At 44.6% G+C, this 17,839-nt stretch overlaps 1 protein-coding gene and 1 non-coding gene across 21 annotated transcripts in view; both read left to right on the top strand.

Annotated features, from left to right (window-relative positions):
• The window catches only part of nrxn3b (neurexin 3b), a 200,985-nt gene that overhangs the window by 162,817 nt on the left and 20,329 nt on the right, over window positions 1-17,839 (top strand). For 15 of the 20 annotated variants that reach the window (XR_003742394.1, XR_003742392.1, XR_003742393.1 and 12 more), the window contains 3 exons: window positions 5,347-5,518; window positions 12,152-12,241; window positions 13,330-13,640. Coding sequence is in view for 17 of the 20 variants with exons in the window: in XM_028953701.1 (XP_028809534.1) it covers window positions 5,347-5,518; window positions 12,152-12,241; window positions 13,330-13,640 (573 nt within the window). In the remaining 3 variants the exon portion in view is untranslated. The remainder of the gene's footprint in view (window positions 1-5,346; window positions 5,519-12,151; window positions 12,242-13,329; window positions 13,641-17,839) is intronic. The other 5 variants (XM_028953699.1, XM_028953702.1, XM_028953698.1 and 2 more) reach the window with 1 other exon arrangement.
• Window positions 8,671-8,777, top strand: LOC114763988 (U6 spliceosomal RNA). Its single transcript, XR_003742462.1, has one exon. It is a non-coding gene; the product is annotated as a U6 spliceosomal RNA (small nuclear RNA).

The following is a 17,839-nucleotide window of genomic DNA, read 5'->3' as shown; positions in this document are numbered from 1 at the left end:
ACTCATACACACGAGCTTTGTGCACATCGGCTTGCACACCGCATCGGTTCGTTCATTTTTAATAATAATTGTTCACGCCGGGTATCAGGCGTGTGATCGGACTGTTCACACGTTGCGCCGGAGCTGATTTGCACTGATGCAAATCTAATTGCACGGGTCAGAGATGTCGGCCGCGTCAACGCGAGGCTCCGTGCAACTCATTACTTCTCTGCTGCCGTGGTCCGGGAGCTCGGAGGTGTGTGAATTAATGCTGGTGGGAATAAGAAACCAGGCTGCGCTTGAAATGAGAGAGGGCCAATGGCGCTTAAATAAATTCACTACGGCTTCTTGCACCACTATACATGTATGTGTGTGTGTTTGAGTAAATAAATAAGGTATATAGCTCTGGCCTTTGAACTGGACCGCAGTTCCGTTCATGCAAAATTCATAATTCCATAGGCAAATCCTTTTCACAGTATTTCATATTTCTTAGTACACACAGAATAACTTCAAAGAGCTACTGATTCAGGTGAGGCCATTGGTTGTCCTACATAGAAGTCTAGGAACAGTTTGAGACCAATGCATGATGTATCTTGGTTTAGTGTTGGTCTCCACAACCTCCCAGCCTTGTGCTTTAAATGCCATTCAACAACTTCCCAAACCTTGGATGGATGATTTGCATAATTTTCATGCTCATGTTGTGGATCATCACCATCATCATTCTGGTAGACAGCTCCCACCAGGAAAGAAATGTGTGATCAATCACATTGATCCGCATTGTCCATTCATAGCATTAACCAGGCCAGCAAAATCCCCCAAACAAAAGACTTTCTGCACTCATTTATTGAGGTTTATCTCTTTTTCTTTTTCCAACAGTCCGAATGTGAGGTGCGTGACAGCGTGGATCTCAGATCTCGAAATCTGCCGGAAATAGCACCACATTAACAATGATACATGTTACTTTTAGACCCGCTCTCCATTAGTGTCCAGTGGAGGTATGTGAAGGCGGACGGACAACAGGAAATACTCGCTAAATAATTGATAAGGCTGACCCAACAAGATCAGAGGGACGATCAAAGTGCTTCAGTGCCTTTTGACATTGAGCTAGCAAGGGAGTCAAAGCCATTACTTTCCACAATGTTGCCTAAATCTAAATTTAATATGCATTACCCCTCTCTCTCTTTCTTTTTATTTTATTTTTTATTTGGCAGACAGAGTTACGGGCCAAAATTGTTTGGCAGACCTGAACATTAACAAACTCAGTAGTGGACTTCAATTATCTAGCATTAAGAAAAGTGCCATTTTGTATGTGTGCTTATGGTAGAATTACTTCATCTCTATGGAGAAATGCTGTATACAGTGTAGACCATTACTAAAGATCTTCATTGGGACCATTTGATCAGTTTAATTTGTGTTTGCATTTTCTAAGTTATAATTTTATGTATATATTTTTTATGAATTCCTTTAGGATACATCCTGCAGAATGCATATTGTTCGAATGCATCTGTTTACTTAATTTGAGCGTACGTCACGATTCTTGCATTGTTACTAGCTGAAAAATCATAATTTACATTTACAGCATTTATCAGACTTACAATCAGTAGTTACAGGGACAGCCCACTGAAGACACTCAGGGTTAAGTGTCTTGCTCAGGGACACAATGGTAGTAAGTGGGGTTTGAACCTGGGTTCATAAGCGAATGTGTTACCCTCTAGGCTACCACCACCCTCCTCATTTTCATCATTATTTTCTTTAGCCCTGGCTTGCTTTGTTTTACAAGACACTGTGTTATCTGAGCAACTCAGTGACATTGCCTAGCAACAATTGCAATTGATCTTGGATTGAGATTTTTTGAAAATATGCATTTGTTTTTGTTATTACAGCCATTCATAAATGAACAGTGAAACCGTAGTATAAAAAAGCAGTAATACAGTCAAGGTCGTGCTGCACCATTCAATACCAGCAATCCTGAGCAGCCGCAAGACTCCGCTGCCAATATCGAACACTTCCTTTGTGCACTATTGCTCAAATTGTCTGTTGTTGCATATTTAAAACAACAGTAGAAACCATCTCATTTCGTAATTTCAGAACAATGGTGAAAAAATGAACACACCTCCCACTTTCACATAATTGCAGAATGAGTTCCGAACAATGAGTGCCATCATTTAATAGCGCCTGACAGAAATCCATTCCATGCGGGTCACCAACTTCTATTCTATTCTAGTCAGGCGAAATCGCAGCACGGACTGGATGCCTCTGCCTTTTCCGGCATGTCGGCACGGTGGGGCGCAGCGTTGGGAAGCGTGTTTGTTGAACCGGGGTCATTAAGACTTCATCTTTTTTTACCGCCCCTCTTTTATTCATGGCAGAATTGGAGGTGAGCAGGAGGCCGACGGCGGAGCCATCGCTTTCCCCCTAATGACGGGAGCCCCGCGGCCTACAAAGGGCTGCAAATGTTCCTGCCGCTCGGCAGCCCTCGGCCTCACTTACTCTCCGATGGATGTTGCGCCGCGGAGGCACCTTTTTCCTTTTCTTCTAACGGCACCATCATTTAACCCCTCTGATCGATAGCACCGTCGTGGGCACCTTGATGCTTTGATGTTTTCTTTGGGAGCCCCACCATGGAAGCAAATATAGATAAGCAGTCATGTGCGCAGTCTATGTAATCCATCCGGGGACGATTTGCGCATGTGATACGGGACCCGCTGCGGTTTTATGTCAATTTCTACAGCTATTTTCTTCGGCTCTCAAGCCCTCATGGGCCCGTGGTGGCTTTATAACATGATATGCTTAATGGCAGAAGCGAAATCTTTACACGGCTGTAATGTTCGGGTATTGGCTGTGCCACTGCATTAATGCTCTCGTCTAAAATGCTCAGGTCCTGCCACACAGGTCCCTTTGACTGGACCTCCTGCGTGTGGACAGGTCTCCGTCAGACGCCAGTGGGTGTTTTAGATGGTGGTGATAATGAAGGCCGTGTGAGCGATTCGTTGCCCTGGGCCATCTTTTTGTGTCGCAGGCATCGACCGGAGCTTGAATTTGATTGCGGATCTTATTAACAGCGTCCGTGAGAGCCCGACGCGCGAACACTGGAGCCTCACGCTGCGTCCGTAACTCAAATTACTTTTATCATCCGTCACCCAGCTCTCCACTCTTCTCAGTTCTTCCATTTCCTTATACACACACACACCAACACGAACAGAGGCTCTGCTGAGAAACTTGATATATCTCAGGGATCATCAATTAGCTTCAAATAACCTGCATCTACATGTGGGCGGCTCCTTTTGTTGTTGTTGAAACGCTGTCCACGCGTAGACTGACTGGCACAACAGCCTGTCTTCTCAAACGCGACATGAGCTCTGACCTTTTCCATGATGACAACAACAGCAAATAAAAAAGGATCCATGTCGGTTTTCCTTTGCATGTTTTGTCCCTCCTTTTTTCTTTTTTGAGGAGACAATGAGGCAACCCTGCCTTGTGACCGGTGGGCCAATAAAGCGTAATTGGAAATGTCAATCACGTCACATCAGCCGCATTAAAACGGCGACCAAGATGGATGCCGGTGGTGAGGTGGAAAAGTGGGAGGCGGGGGGAGGCACACCGAATTAAAATGGAGAGGGATGGAAGGGACGAGTGGCAGGGAGGTTGGGGGGACGAGAGAGATAGAGACCCAGAGAGGGAGATAGCTTTGTGCTTTGAAGGGCTGCCCTTTGTGCAGACAGTGGCAGCAAATCCCCGAGGTTCGGCGGGGCTCGGACAGTCAGTCATTTGTTATCATCACCTCTCCCCACAACGGGGACCGACTGTACGTGGATGTGCAATGATTGTAGGAGGCGGCGTGCTTTCGGCGATGCTCTAATGGGGTTCCTGAACTCCCCCGAGCCGTGACTGGATCCAGACAGGGCTTTTACCACCGGATATATGTACAAGGTTGGACCGGGTCCATGGTTTCATAGCATCATCTCTCTATTTAACCCGTAATCCCTGGACGTCACAGCACAGGGTGACGTTTCGTCCTTCATGTATCTAGTTTGCATTAATTACATAACTCGGCCTGCACCAGATCGAGGGAATCGTTATTTGGAGCGAGGGAGCATGTTAGAATATTAATTTGTCATGGTACCAGCCCGGTGCACCGTCCACTTGCTCTTGCTAGCGGCCCCACCGCCATGTCCCTTCAATGCACAGAATTACAGCACCAAATTCCCTTCAGGGATTAGAACAAACATCATGAGAGGGTCACCAACATCGTTCATCGCTCAAGGTATTAAAACCTTTTCCTTGTTCAGTCCAGGCACGCATTCTAGTCGAGGCCTGAGGGACGCGATGCTCGGGCGGCTTGGGGAGAACTCCCTCTTTATCACCTCTTGCTCAAATAATACCCTTTAGTGGCATTAAATAAAACATGGCCGCCCGCTCGACTCAGATGAGCGACTGCCCGGGCGTTCAGCGCGGCTCTCTCAGAAATACATTAGTCATCGTTACATGAGTGTCCTACATTTCTGCTGGCAGTATATTTTTATCAAATGACATTAAATAATGCATAATGCTTGCGTCTAGTGCTTCTGGGCTGATCTTGTTTGTGAATTAAATGGAGAGTCTCTTCGGAAAGGTGGAATTAGCGAGATAGCCAGTGCTCGGTTAAGTGTGAAGCCTTGGAATGCACAGGCTAAGACGCGTTCATACAGGCCTGTAATCCAACCCTGGCCCGGTCGCTTGGCTAGCAGGGTTGAAAAGAAAAGAAAAAAGGTGGCATATTTGCAGAAACCATGGCAGACCGGTCAGCACTGCAGCTTCTTGCAAGTTCACACCTTGTTCACGAGGGTTTCCAACAGTCCAAAGACACGCAGGTTCAATTTTGGGCAAAATTTAAATCACGATTGTAATCACAATTGAATTACAATTGACTGCAGCCTGGCAAAAAGAGGGTATCGGTGCAAAATTACAATTTTTATCGTGTTATTTTTATTATTGGAAGCCAAAATCATTATGATGAGCAAGTTAAAAAAAATTATGTATGGAGGAATGTTCTTTTTTTTTAATTATTATTACTATTTTAATAGTGCATCTCAGAACTTTTGAATATTATCATACAGGTCATTTGTTTTCAAATTCTGAATTTGTGGAATAATCTTTACATCTAAAGAAAACTATTTTGTGTTTTTATCTTGCTGATCATGACGTCACTCAAGTAACTCAAATTATTAGAAAAATATTTATTTCTAAATTCTCGTCATTAGGCAATACGAACAAAATTCCGAAATGTTTGTGATATTTAAATTACTAGTTATATTTGTGTTTAATCAAATCTTCTGAAACCCTTTTCTCAACACATTAAAGCCAAATAATTGATATTTTCTCTTTCAGGAGGAAGGCAAAGTTAGCGTCACCTTCAACATCGGCACAGAGGACATCAGCGTCAGGGAGGTGACCACCACCGTGAATGATGGGAAATACCACCTGGTGCGCTTCACCAGGAATGGCGGCAACGCAACCCTGCAGGTGGACAACTGGCCAATCAACGAGCACTTCCCCTCAGGTAAGCGGCGTAGCCTGCAAACGTCGTCTCTTCGGCGCGATCGTCAACGCGGGAACCGGCGCCCCCCGCTGGATCGCACATGCTCTTCCAAAAAAAAAAAAAAAAACCCCAAAAACAAACAAGTACGATGACAGGGAATCCTGCCCGATCACTCAGAACATTATCATCTTCTTTTAGCGCCATAATGGGCCATCTGTACATACCGGAAGCTTCGCGTTTTGCGAGAGCCGCAACAGATGTTAACAATTATGCTATCTTTCCCCGCGCTAACTCTCTCGGAAGTCTGTCAGGAGGGAAGGGTAGGGACGGATAACGGTAATAAAAAAAAAAAACCAACGGCGGCAAGGTAAAGCATCACTTAGCCAGGCAATCAGTGCAACACATGTTGTTTTCTTTATTGTCCTCCGAAATGTCCACGCGCGCGGGCGGACGTCTTTAATCAGGCCCACACACCTGGTGGCGGGCGCCAGACGCCGGCCGGGTCGCGGCCTTTGTCTCCGTGATTAGAGACGTGGCATCTGGCCGCCTGGTTCTTCGTGAGGGCACATCGGAGACGCCGAGGCGCTGCCAGGCCGGGCCGGCTGTCCGTATCTCCGTCTCCCAGAGAGAGAGAGAGAGAGAGAGCGAGCGAGCGAGGATCGAGGCTGAATACAGATGGGCTCATCAAAACGAGGCGGGCTTCATTTGGAGGTCCAGCCAGTCCCCCTCGTTTGGAAACTGGGCCGCGACTGCAAAAAAATATCCTCCGTCCAGGTTTCACACTCAATTTATTTGGGATGGCTGTCTCCCCTTTGATGTCTGTGTTCTGCCTTTGCCCTCCGTGGGATTTCTGACCTCTGCACTTCTCCCTCAATTAGAGTCCGGCGCTAACGCCCATCGTCTCGCCAGCTTCTCCTAACCCCTGCACACCCCGCTACTTCCTGTCAGGGTCGATGGCTGCAGAAACAGCGGGGAAGACCTCCAGAGTCTTCTAGAACAGTCTAACATCATTTGATGCAGGAAAAAAAATGAAAAGTTACACAAATTTCACAAGTAGATTTCTGGTTTTAGTTTATTATTAACAGAAAATGCTTTATTATATAAAAATGCACAGTGTGTATACTGTTCTTTTAAAACAAGAATCAATAAGACACGCGAGGTTAAAAAAAGCAATCAAGACAAAAAGTTGAACGTTTGAGTCTCTCCAAATCAGGGGGCTTTTGCTGTGATGGCAGCATTTCATACTCTTGTCTTCTCTCCACTACATTAAGTTGGACAGCAGTGACAGTTTCCAGCAGTCCTGAAGGTTCGAGCTGAACACTTTCTTATCATCCACTCATGTTAATGAGCATCTCATCAAGCGGCTTTTGGCGACGACGATAGTGAACAAAGCCTCAGAGGTAAAAAGAGGCGACTCAGAAAAATCACATTCACTTTCTCCTCATACAACAAATACGACATATGTTTATTGCATTGGATTCTCCAAAATGGATCAGCATTAGTGTCCCGAACTGCTACAGAGTGGTACTATATGACAAGTTCCACTTTTTCGACACAAACCGCTTTCCAACCCCAAATGTAGGACATTTGGATATCGTGGCCAGTACCGTAATTTCATTTTTAAACGTCAGAACGTCTCTTATTTTGGTGTGTACTCGCCCCATTGTGCAGGGTTAGTTTCGTAAAGGGGGCTGCTTTGGCCACGAGGTAAAGGCTACCTGGAGAGAACTGTGTCCAATCTTCCTCATGTCCCTTCCCTAATAACAGCTTACAGCCTGACATCTAGGCTGTTTTTTCTTTTCTTTTTCTTTTTTTTTTTATTACGCGACGTGGAGTAAAATTGGTTTAGAAAAAAAAAGCTTCAAGCCGAGAAGATTGCAAGTTCCCCTGCCAATTAAGTTTAAAACAAAAAACACCAACCTTTTCCTTAACTTTGTCTCAACAACAAACAGAACAAACACCAACTGAAATATCATAATTGTGCACATTCTTTTTGCCAAAACTGACTGGCTTTTGATCTGAGATTATCATTGATTATAGCTTTAACCAAAGCTGCAGCCCGACGTCCGTGGAGATTTAATTCCCGATCTGGCCATTGGCAGGACTATTACATGCTTATTGAAATACACTGCGGCCGAGCCATTAACACTCATAAAATTAATATGGCCTACTGCACACACCGCTGCTCGATCCATCGAGTGGCTCCCGGATCGATCGATGGTGCAGCGGGCAGGGTCCTCCGCAATCTGGGGTGGTATTTAACAGCCGTTGGCGGGGCGGTAAACTACGGCGCCGCAAACGGCTACCAGCAACCAGCACTTTTATTTTCTATCTCTGGTGATATTTTTTCGAGGCTGTTGCTCCCTTCCTTTTACTTGGAGTTCAATGGTTGTAATTTGACAATTATTGATTGTGGCCCATGCGCTAAAGGCTCTGTCATCTCGTGAGTAATTACAGGTTTGGGGTAGCGACTCATCGACTGAATTGCACTTGAGATGCTTAATGTTATAGAGCTTCGGCGTGGCCGCTCGATACGGCGTTACTAGATCGAGGGCTGCTGGGATTCGTCGGACCTCTGCGATCTCCCCGCCATCGCCATCCTATCGCTCAGACACATTTAGGCTTTTGCAAGCACTGCATTTGGGGTAAAAATGTACAAAATAATGAGTTGGGTTTTCAGAACTATGGAGACGGTTTGTAAAAAAAACGTGCATTCGGCCACACTTCTGCGTGCTCTTCTGAATGCCAAACCCTGGCTGTCCTTTCTGCCCTCGCTCTCTGCCTGTCTGCTGTCGCTCAATATCAGCCGCAAAGATCTCCTGCCATTTCCTAAATGTTGTATTGAGCAGCCTTTTCACGGCGGCGGTGAGGGTCGAAGTGCGCGTCAGGTATTTTGCTTTGAAAACCTCTCCAGATGAGATCAAGTGTAATGGACATTTCTTTTACAGTTTTCACAAGTTAATTTGAGAATCAAAAATATATTCGAGTCAAGTCTCAACAGGGGTTGTTTGGTTAATTGGTTGAACCAATTGGTTAAAATCCAATTATTAGCACACTCTTGTACTGTACTGTGTGCCTTTATGTTAAATATGCAGTTGCAAATGCTTGGAAAAACAGCCGGAAGAACAATTCAAGCCCATCATCATCTAGTTTTTTTTGTTCAACTTCATCATGTGCTTGCTACAGCTGCACATATACTAAAATTGGATTGATACAGAGAAGATTAGCATGGCCCCTGCGAAAGGATGACACGCAAATCCGTGAAGCGCTCCATATTTTTGGGGCAGTGGTGGCCTAGCGGTTAAGGAAGTGGCCCCGTAATCAGAAGGTTGCCGGTTCGAATCCCGATCCGCCAAGGTGCCACTGAGGTGCCACTGAGCAAAGCACCGCCCCTACACACTGCTCCCCGGGTGCTTGTCATGGCTGCCCACTGCTCACTCAGGGTGATGGGTTAAATGCAGAGGACACATTTCACTGTGTGCACCGTGTGCTGAACATTAATTCTCTGCTTCAGACCAAGAAACTGTGTTGTAGAGCTGTAAAGTCGAGCTCGCACGGCAGCAAACATGAACTTCCGGTCTGTAGTACTTATCCTTTCCATGTGATTCGGTGATTCGTGATTCTTGGCCACCGCCGTCAGGTGATGCATTTTAATTATCGCGAGAGAGATGCGAAAATGGATGCAGAGGAGGTGAAACTGGCCTACAACTCTAGATTACAGCGCTACGGTGTTGTACACAGTTGGCCCCGAATAATGACCTTCATTGTCATGAACCAAAAACAAAGGGATGCAAATCTGTGACTCTCTGTGAGAACAGAATAAAAAAGTGCAGTGATGCCTACCACACTGCTTCCTGTTGTGCTGCCCCTCCAGCTACAGTCAGCTTAGTGCCAGTAATGCTCTTGATCACGATTGCACCATTTAGACTTGTAATCTGCTTTCCGGCACGAGGACTCTGCACGTAAGCCACCAAAACACCATCCCTCTCTCTGTCTGAGGTTCGTAGCGCAGCTGAACGCTCCGCGGGCAGCTATCTCGTCAGAATTCGGGAGCCATATTGTTTTGGGAGGCTTTTTCTTCAGTCCTCAGTCCCATTACGTAATGTAATATTGGCTTGCGCTCTGTCCTGCGGGATGATTATTGGGTGCCAGCGCTAGTCTGTTCAAGTTGAATGGATGCTGGACTCCCTGGGTCTTTGCTGTGGCATTTAGTTACAAAATTAGTTCTTAATAAAATGTGAAACCTCAAGCGGATTATATTTGAAAAAGACTCAAACCTTTAATCTCCCATTAACATTTTTTATGTGTCTGATGAAATGCAAAATGTCATAAATTCGCGACCTTTCAAGGAAGATGCATGCAGAAAGAAGTGCTTCTCAAGGCTTTTCCATTTCCATCCAGTATTTAAGACAGACGGCAACACTGCAGCCTTGACCTTGTGCTACTATCGGGGCATGTTTGAGGGCGACAGAGGGGAAGGCGTTGATGGCGCCCAAATGTGCACCATTGCCGTGTACCAGACACAATCACCCCTATCGCGAAACACGATCTCCCGAGCTTACAAGTGTCATGACACGGCAATGGAGATAAGCTTCAAATGCCAACCTCTGGATGCAGCCTGCGGCTGCCTGGGACGTGATGAATGCTCCCTGCTGCTACAGCTGGCACCGGTGGTATAACCGGGGCTCTTTTATGCCCTCTTTATCAGGAAGGGGCACATATCTGCTACTTTCTGATGGGACACAGGGCACCCTTGGTTGTTCTGCGGAGATCTTATTTGGCGGCAAGAGTCAGCATTCCCCTGTTCCTTTTTTTAGCGAGATGTGATGGACCCCTGCGGTGTGTTACCGATGCTTCAAAGGCAACAGGGAGTAATGAGCAAGACAGTGATCATTTGCGATGGACCGCATGCGATTTAGATCTCCGCCCACGGGTGTATGAAACAGAATATCACACTTATATTTTAATAAACAGAGCAGATGCAGCCTTGTTATTAATTCAACTCAGGCCAGAGCCTTGAAGTCATCCTAAAGGTAGCCACAGGTGGCGGCCATTTTGGCATTTTGTGCCCTACCGTTTCCACGATCCCCCTTGACCTTGGGGAGGAAAGGAAACCTTTTTTTTTTTTTTTTTTTGTAAATGTTCTCTGCATACCATCACTCATGACCCGGTCCCCGGAGGGCCAAGAATATATTGTGAATACGACTCGTTCAAGACAGCGTGGGACAAATGTGTGGGCTGCCATGGCGTCTGATCTCAGGAGTTGGTGTCTACACCGCAAGGTATTCCCACACCACTTGACTCCATACGCAGCAGCCGGTGTCCAAGGAAGCCCAGCTTGCACGTCAAAGGCGGACATGGCTTGGAAAGACACCGCCTCCCTGGATTTAAAATACCAGCTCATGTGAAAACGGACAAAAACTATATACGTATTTAACAACAGCATGGGGCCGTGTTCTTTTTTTCCCGTTGTGATTCCGTATCTCTATGCCGATCCCCTGTTTCGCTGCAGCGGCAGCTGACTGTGCCCTCAGCTCTGCGGTCTGCTGTGTATTAAAGGCAAAGTGCGGATGCAGCTTTGCTCTTTTTAAGTCCTTTCTCTCAGCCGCGGATCTTTTATTTATGTCTCAGTACGGAGACAACGCCAGGCGTCTCTGTTTCCCCTGCCGATGTCTTATTCACATCCCTTCATTATTTAACAACAGCGCCTCTGACATCAGTTTTATTGACTTTCGCACACCGAGGCCTGATAAAAGGCTCGCCGTGGTTCTGGGCCGCCTTTGTGACTGTGCAGAATGTTGAAAGAGGGAATGTAGATAATTCTATGTTGTACTGTAAATCTGCCTTCGTATGCTTTCCATACGTTTTGTTTGGCACTTCTGAACACCGGAGACAAAAGACAGAGCGAGCGGGTGACGGAAATACTGCGGCCAGATGGCAGAGGGGAATGAAGTACGCACTTCTGTCCTCGTGCGGGGAGGGTAAATATATTACATGGACAGACTCGGCAAAGCGGCAGCGCCACTCGGTCGGTAATGAGCTCATCTGTATGCAGCGTCCACGAAACACACATCTGTGTCATCAGGGGCCTAGTGTCCCCTCCGTTTTTTTTTTTTTTTTTCAAGGCGCCTTTATTCCTCCACCCTTCCTCTCTCCTCCGACTTTGAGTGACTCCTTGGCCCTTAAAATCTAAGAGCATGTGTCGTCCAGCGGGAGCAAGTGTCCAAATTTGGTCTCAATGTTTGAGCTCCAGGAATATCCAGTGTCTAGTTAACAGTGTTGACAGCTCACCAGTTCTGCAGTAAGATGCACAATGTGCCGATAAACATGTCATCGTATTCAAATACGTAAAGCCTGTTTTCTTCTAGATACTGCATGTCTCTGTCTGTCTTCTACAAATATGAATCTTGTGTCCCAATTGCAATTTGTGTTTATTTGTTACTGGAAACTGCTGGGATGTTTCTTGCCAACTTTTTTTCCAAACGCTGAACCAAACCGTAACTGATAAACGTAATTTAATTTTAAAACAAGTGACCTAACCAGTCTTTTAAACATGCCTAAACCTTGTATTAAACCAGTGTTTTAAAATGTGCAATGTGATCTACGATGACTGCTGCCGTTTTAAGCTGTTTTTTAAACTTTTAAACTTTGAAGGCAACAGCGACATTGAGCGTTATCAAATGGCTAATAAGAAAATCCCGTTCAAATATACCCGGCCCGTCGAAGATTTGCTACACGAGAAAGGTAAACTTTTCTTACGGGACTATTTCTATTATTATTTTATTATTTTTTTGTTTGTATTTTTTTATTTACCCCTCCCCCCTGTTTTTAATAAATATATTTTTTGTCATGTCGTTGCCTTACTCCCCCTCCAACCATTCTGGGATAAACACCTTTTGAACACGTTACAATAAGTAAAACTAAACACTACAGCCATGGAATTCTTTTTGCTCATGTTAATTGAATGTTTTACCATCACTTATTAATCACATAAAAAACTCATAATATTCCATTAGCCAACAGTTAAAGGGACTTAAAGAGAATTAAATATCATATAATACATTAAAATGACCATGTCAGCCTTTGACATCTTGAGGCCACTTTACGTAAAATGACAACCTGAGGACATTCCAGTGGACAAATCGAGCTGTAGCCGAGTCTTCAAAAGCCCTGTCTTCACAGGCCGGTAATTGGTGGCTGCTGTTAACAGCAGCGGCGAGTGGGACAGGCTGTGGCGTCTTCCACAAAGCACTTTGCATCTCAAACAGGGCAAAGTGTGACCGTCTGACCAGCAGCGTTTAACATGGTGCCTTGAAAAGGAGAACAGATGGGTTAGTGCACCCCTGTTAAATTCTGCATTTAAAGTCCTCTCTTGGCAATAACACAATAATAATGAAATAAAAAATGCACTTAAAGGTCACTGCTTAAACCTCATAAGATGATTATAAAGTCCCTTTAACATTTTTTAAAGCACAAAACCAAGTTTGAAATCTCATTAAGTGGTGCCACATGCATGAATCAACATGAAATTTCTTTGATGTTTGTGAGACATATTTTTTTTATCTTCCCCCTCCTTGTCATCCCATTCCCAGCATAATGTAATTGTATGTGTGACAGATGTAATACGCCTGCAGTCTGTGCATATTGCTTTCATTTTTTATTTTATTTTTTTGCATCTGAAAAGCCACTGTGCTCTCATGAGCGACATCACATTTCTTCATCCAAACATTTTATAAAACAGTATGCTGCACCATACAAGGCTCTACTTCCTTGTGTTGTGCTAAATTAAGACACTCATTCGAGCAATAACTCATGTTGCTGTCTGTTCTCAGGCCGTCAGCTCACCATCTTCAACACCCAGGCCACCATCTCAATTGGTGGCACTGACCGCAAGCGCGCCTATCAGGGCCAGCTCTCGGGGCTGTACTATAACGGCCTGAAGGTGCTCAACATGGCGGCGGAGGGCCACGCAAACATCAAGGTGAACGGCAGTGTGCGGCTGGTGGGGGACGTGCCCTCCAGCCGGGGGGCCACCCGCACCACCACATCTATGCCCCCAGAGATGTCCACCACCTTCATCGAGACCACCACCACCCTGTCCACAACCACCACTCGCAAGCAGAGGTCTCCACCCACCATACAGGTAAGAGTCCTGCATGCTGAGATAAGATATTGTTTTGGAAGCAAAATAATTTGCTTGTTCAATTCGATTTCTAAAAAATTCTTAATACAGGGTTCGTCATAAAAAATGTGGAAAAGTCATGGAATGTGAAAAAAGATTTTTCCAGGCCTTAAAAAATGTGATGATATATGAAATAAACATATACATTTTATCGTATCTATCTATAGATCGTATCTTGATTGATTGAGCTGGTGATTTATGCTGGAATCAAATTGGGGTCCATTTTTCTCGGGCTTGGGCAAACTTCACATTTGCACAGAAATTTCAGAGAACATATGGTCATGAAAACGTACCTTAGAGTGATTGAAAAGTCATGAAAAAGTCATGGAAATTAGTTTGTAAAAATGTGTAAACAAAATCTGGCAACGTTTTGTTTTGTTTTTTTTCTCCCCTGTAAAGAAAATGTAATTGAACTTTTTTTTTTTTTTTTGCTTAATTTTACTTAAATACATCTACACTTATGTATGTACCCAGCATATACATACAAAATATGTATAACCATAAACATCACTGACTGTCAGGACCCAACAAGGACAAAGTACAAAATGCAAACATTTATACTTGCCAGAACAGCTGCACATGAACACAAACACAATGAAACTCCGGTCTGAATCGCAGAGCTGGAGTTCCCCCTCCGGAGTCCGTTCCCGACAGAGGCCTCCGTCCTATCATACCAGTTATCAATCAGGGATTTAATACACAACACAACATGAATATCAAAGACATGTAGACAGTCAATGACCCGACAAGGATGCGAAGCAACAGGCATGTAACAACAACAACAAATGGGAATTTTGGGATGACAAAATTGACATGGGACACTCCGATCCGCAGAGCCAGGGCTTCCCTCTGGAGACCGGCCATGACACTGTCGCAAAAAAAATGTTAAGGCTGAATGTAAATTGATTGTGTGATACACTGCAGCACAGCACACGGTGACACAAGGAAATGTGTCCTCTGCTTTTAACCATCACCCTTGGTGAGCAGTGGGCAGCCATGACAGGCGCCCGGGGAGCAGTGTGTGGGGACGGTGCTGTGCTCAGTGGCACCTTGGTGGATTGAGATTCGAACCGGAAACCTTCTGATTACGGGGCTACTACCTTAACCGCTAGGCCTCCACTGCCACTGCAGGCTGTGCTGCTGCTCAAGCTTTAGTGTTGCTATTAGATAGTTATGTTTGTTTTGGTGCATTTTTGGGGACTGTGGCGTGTCCTTTCGCCATTTAGACATTTTCTAAATGGTCAAGCTCTATTTTCAGACCAATGAGGTTGAGACTCTTTGTTATGACAAGGTTGACTGGTTTAGGCTCAGCAGTTCTGCTGAATACAGATTAAATGTTTCTGCTTGTCTGTGGGACATGGAGGGGCATTTGTCTGTGAGTGTTGGCTCCTCACTTGGGACACTTTGGACCCCGCCGCATTTTAAACCAAACGCTTTCTTAAACACGTTCTGACTGGGAGCCAATGAATGTCTGGTGCTTGCCAAGAAAGTAATCACAGCAGCCCTTTTTTCAATGATGCTGGAGGACAAATTGAACCAGCGGTCTTAATATTAAAGCCATAACTCTCCCTGGAGCGTCGTCTCCTTTGACAGCTTGGGAGGGCTTTCGTCCTTTGCTCACCTTTAAAACGGATCGTCCGGCACAGAAAATGATGATCTCGTGTGTCATCTCTGACTGGGATGTGACTTCATCAGTAGGGAGCAAACTCAGCGGGACCGGCCGTCCCTTCTTACATATTGAGTTGATTTCATCACGTTTGGGAAAATATGCAAAAAATAAATCTAATAGACATGGACAGAGTTGGTGGTGAGGATGCAAATTAGATATAAGATAGTAGATTATTAGGTATAAGAAGCATACACGGTGACATGCATTCAGCATTACCTGACATAAAAATGTAAAATCTCAGAACAGAGCAAAACACTCCAAAAACTGAAATTGGCAGGCAGTGTGAGAAACAAGCTCGAAATGAACCATCATGGACCAGGGAAGTAAACGAGGAGTAGGCACATGATGACTGTAATAAACCTGACACCAAGACACAGATTACTTGTTTTTTTTTTTTCTATCTATCTGAGCTTTCTAAATGAAATACTAACACTTTAACAACAAGTCTTCGAAAACAGGAGTTAGGTGCCTCTGACCTTCAGCTCCCCATCACAAAATGTTTTCCAGCGTCCTTGAGATATAGTTCAAATAAAACACATCATATGTCATGTTATAAGTTGTCTCGGATCAGACTGATTACATTAGCATCACCACCAGTTCGCACTGGTGGAACATGAAGATCATGGACCTGCGATGCAATCAATGTCATAATAACATTACTGCTGCAGTCCATGTTTTCGTCCATGTCAGGGTGGTGGTGGCCCAGAGTCAGGCCTTGACAGTGCAAATGAGGATGTCCGTTTTTGTGCCTGAAATGGGAACATAATCAAAACAAGTTCAATTGGCCCTTAAAGCTTTTATTTGTTTGAGGTCATTCGCAGTGTGTGGACCGTTTGTGAGCCATAACATAATCCGTCCAGACACAACAAAAAATTAAAAAAAAACTCTTCTTCATGTTACATTCTCATCACATGAAGCCTCACATGACCAGCTGTTGCTGAATGGCGTTGATCAAGAAATGCTGGAAATTTAAGTCTTTATATCATTGTGTAAAAAGTGGGAGAGAGCAGAGTAAAAAAAAAAACTCTCTACACACAAAAGCACTGTATTCAAACCACTCCAACTTGATGTTACCTGGCAGAAAGAGGCATGGCACAATAGAGGTTAAAAAATGAACAGCTTCTAATTTATTAACACCAGTAAATTATTATTGCAGTTACATGTGAATATTGTGTGTAAAAATGTACCAATGTTACAGAGAAAACAAAAATGAAAAGAAGAGAGAGAGAGAGAGAGAGAGAGAGAGAGAGACAGAGAGAGAGAAAAGCCAGAAGAAAAATGAGAGTATAGAGCAGACTCGAAAACCGGAAAATCAGCTGGAAAGGCCGCTGGGAAAGAAAGATATAGTCCCTTCCCCACATGTGAACAGATCATTATACACCTGGCCTACAGGAAACTGTCACAGACCAATCAGAACCTGTTGTTTCTGACGTCACGCCCCCGGTGCCTCCCGTCTGGGGAAGACAAAGAGAGTCGGCGGTGCCGGCCACCGGCACCTCACACATTTGCCTCGGGGGAGGGCCGGCAACTGTTGCAATGCCGTTCGACAAAGGGCATGCAAAAACAGAGGTGTTGAATCCGTGACGTCCCATCTTACAATTGCAACAGGCAATAATTACAATAAAACGTTTGAGTACTGTGCTGTGAGATATTGGCACTGGTCTGAATTGCTTTTGAAATCCTGCCTACAACCACTCTACAATAGTGCCTTATATTGCGCTTGTGTATTATTGACTACCATTACGTACCGAGATGCGATCCTCGGACCCCTTGTGAGACCATATGCTGGTTCGGCTTGCCCTGGGTTCACCATGCTATAGTCCATGTCTGGGAGGAGTTTCTTTAGACGACCATCCACCACCTCATCAGGAGCATGCCCAAGCATTGTAGGGAGGTCATATAGGCACGTACAGGTTGACTTGAGTTAAATCAGCCTGTAGTGCGTTTTCCCACTTTAACTTTGAGTGTGACTCTAAATCCAGACCTCCATGGGTTGATAAATTTGATTTCCATCAATAATTTTTGCTGTCAGCACATTCAACTATGTAAAGAACCTCCTAGATTAATTCCGATCTATTTTTTTTTTGAGCATCATATTTAAAATAGTGAAGTGAATCAGAATCAAAACATTGTCAGAGCTATTTTTCATTGTATTAAGAAATAGATTAAGCAAATAATGTTAATAGCCTATTACTGGCTCAGCAGGGGTTAATGGAAGAACATGACCCAGGATAGAGGAAACCAAAGGGTAGTTGTCATCTTCGGCTTACTCTGTAAAAATGAAATAGAATGCGTTTGGCGCATCTGCAGGGTGTTTCTTCTAAAGTCCCCAGTGTACACTGCATCACTTGTCGCGTAGTACAGAAGCAGGCTTAGTGCGGTACCTAAGCTCTCGGAGGATCAAATGTTTCCTACTGTTTCGAAGAGCTTAAGAAAAGTGAGTCATCATCAGCCTCCTGCGACTGTCACTTTTTTTTTTTTTTTTTTGCAC

Source organism: Denticeps clupeoides, chromosome 14 (genome assembly GCF_900700375.1).
Source record: "Denticeps clupeoides chromosome 14, fDenClu1.1, whole genome shotgun sequence".
Lineage (NCBI taxonomy): Eukaryota > Metazoa > Chordata > Actinopteri > Clupeiformes > Denticipitidae > Denticeps > Denticeps clupeoides.
This window is presented reverse-complemented; position numbering and strand designations above follow the sequence as displayed.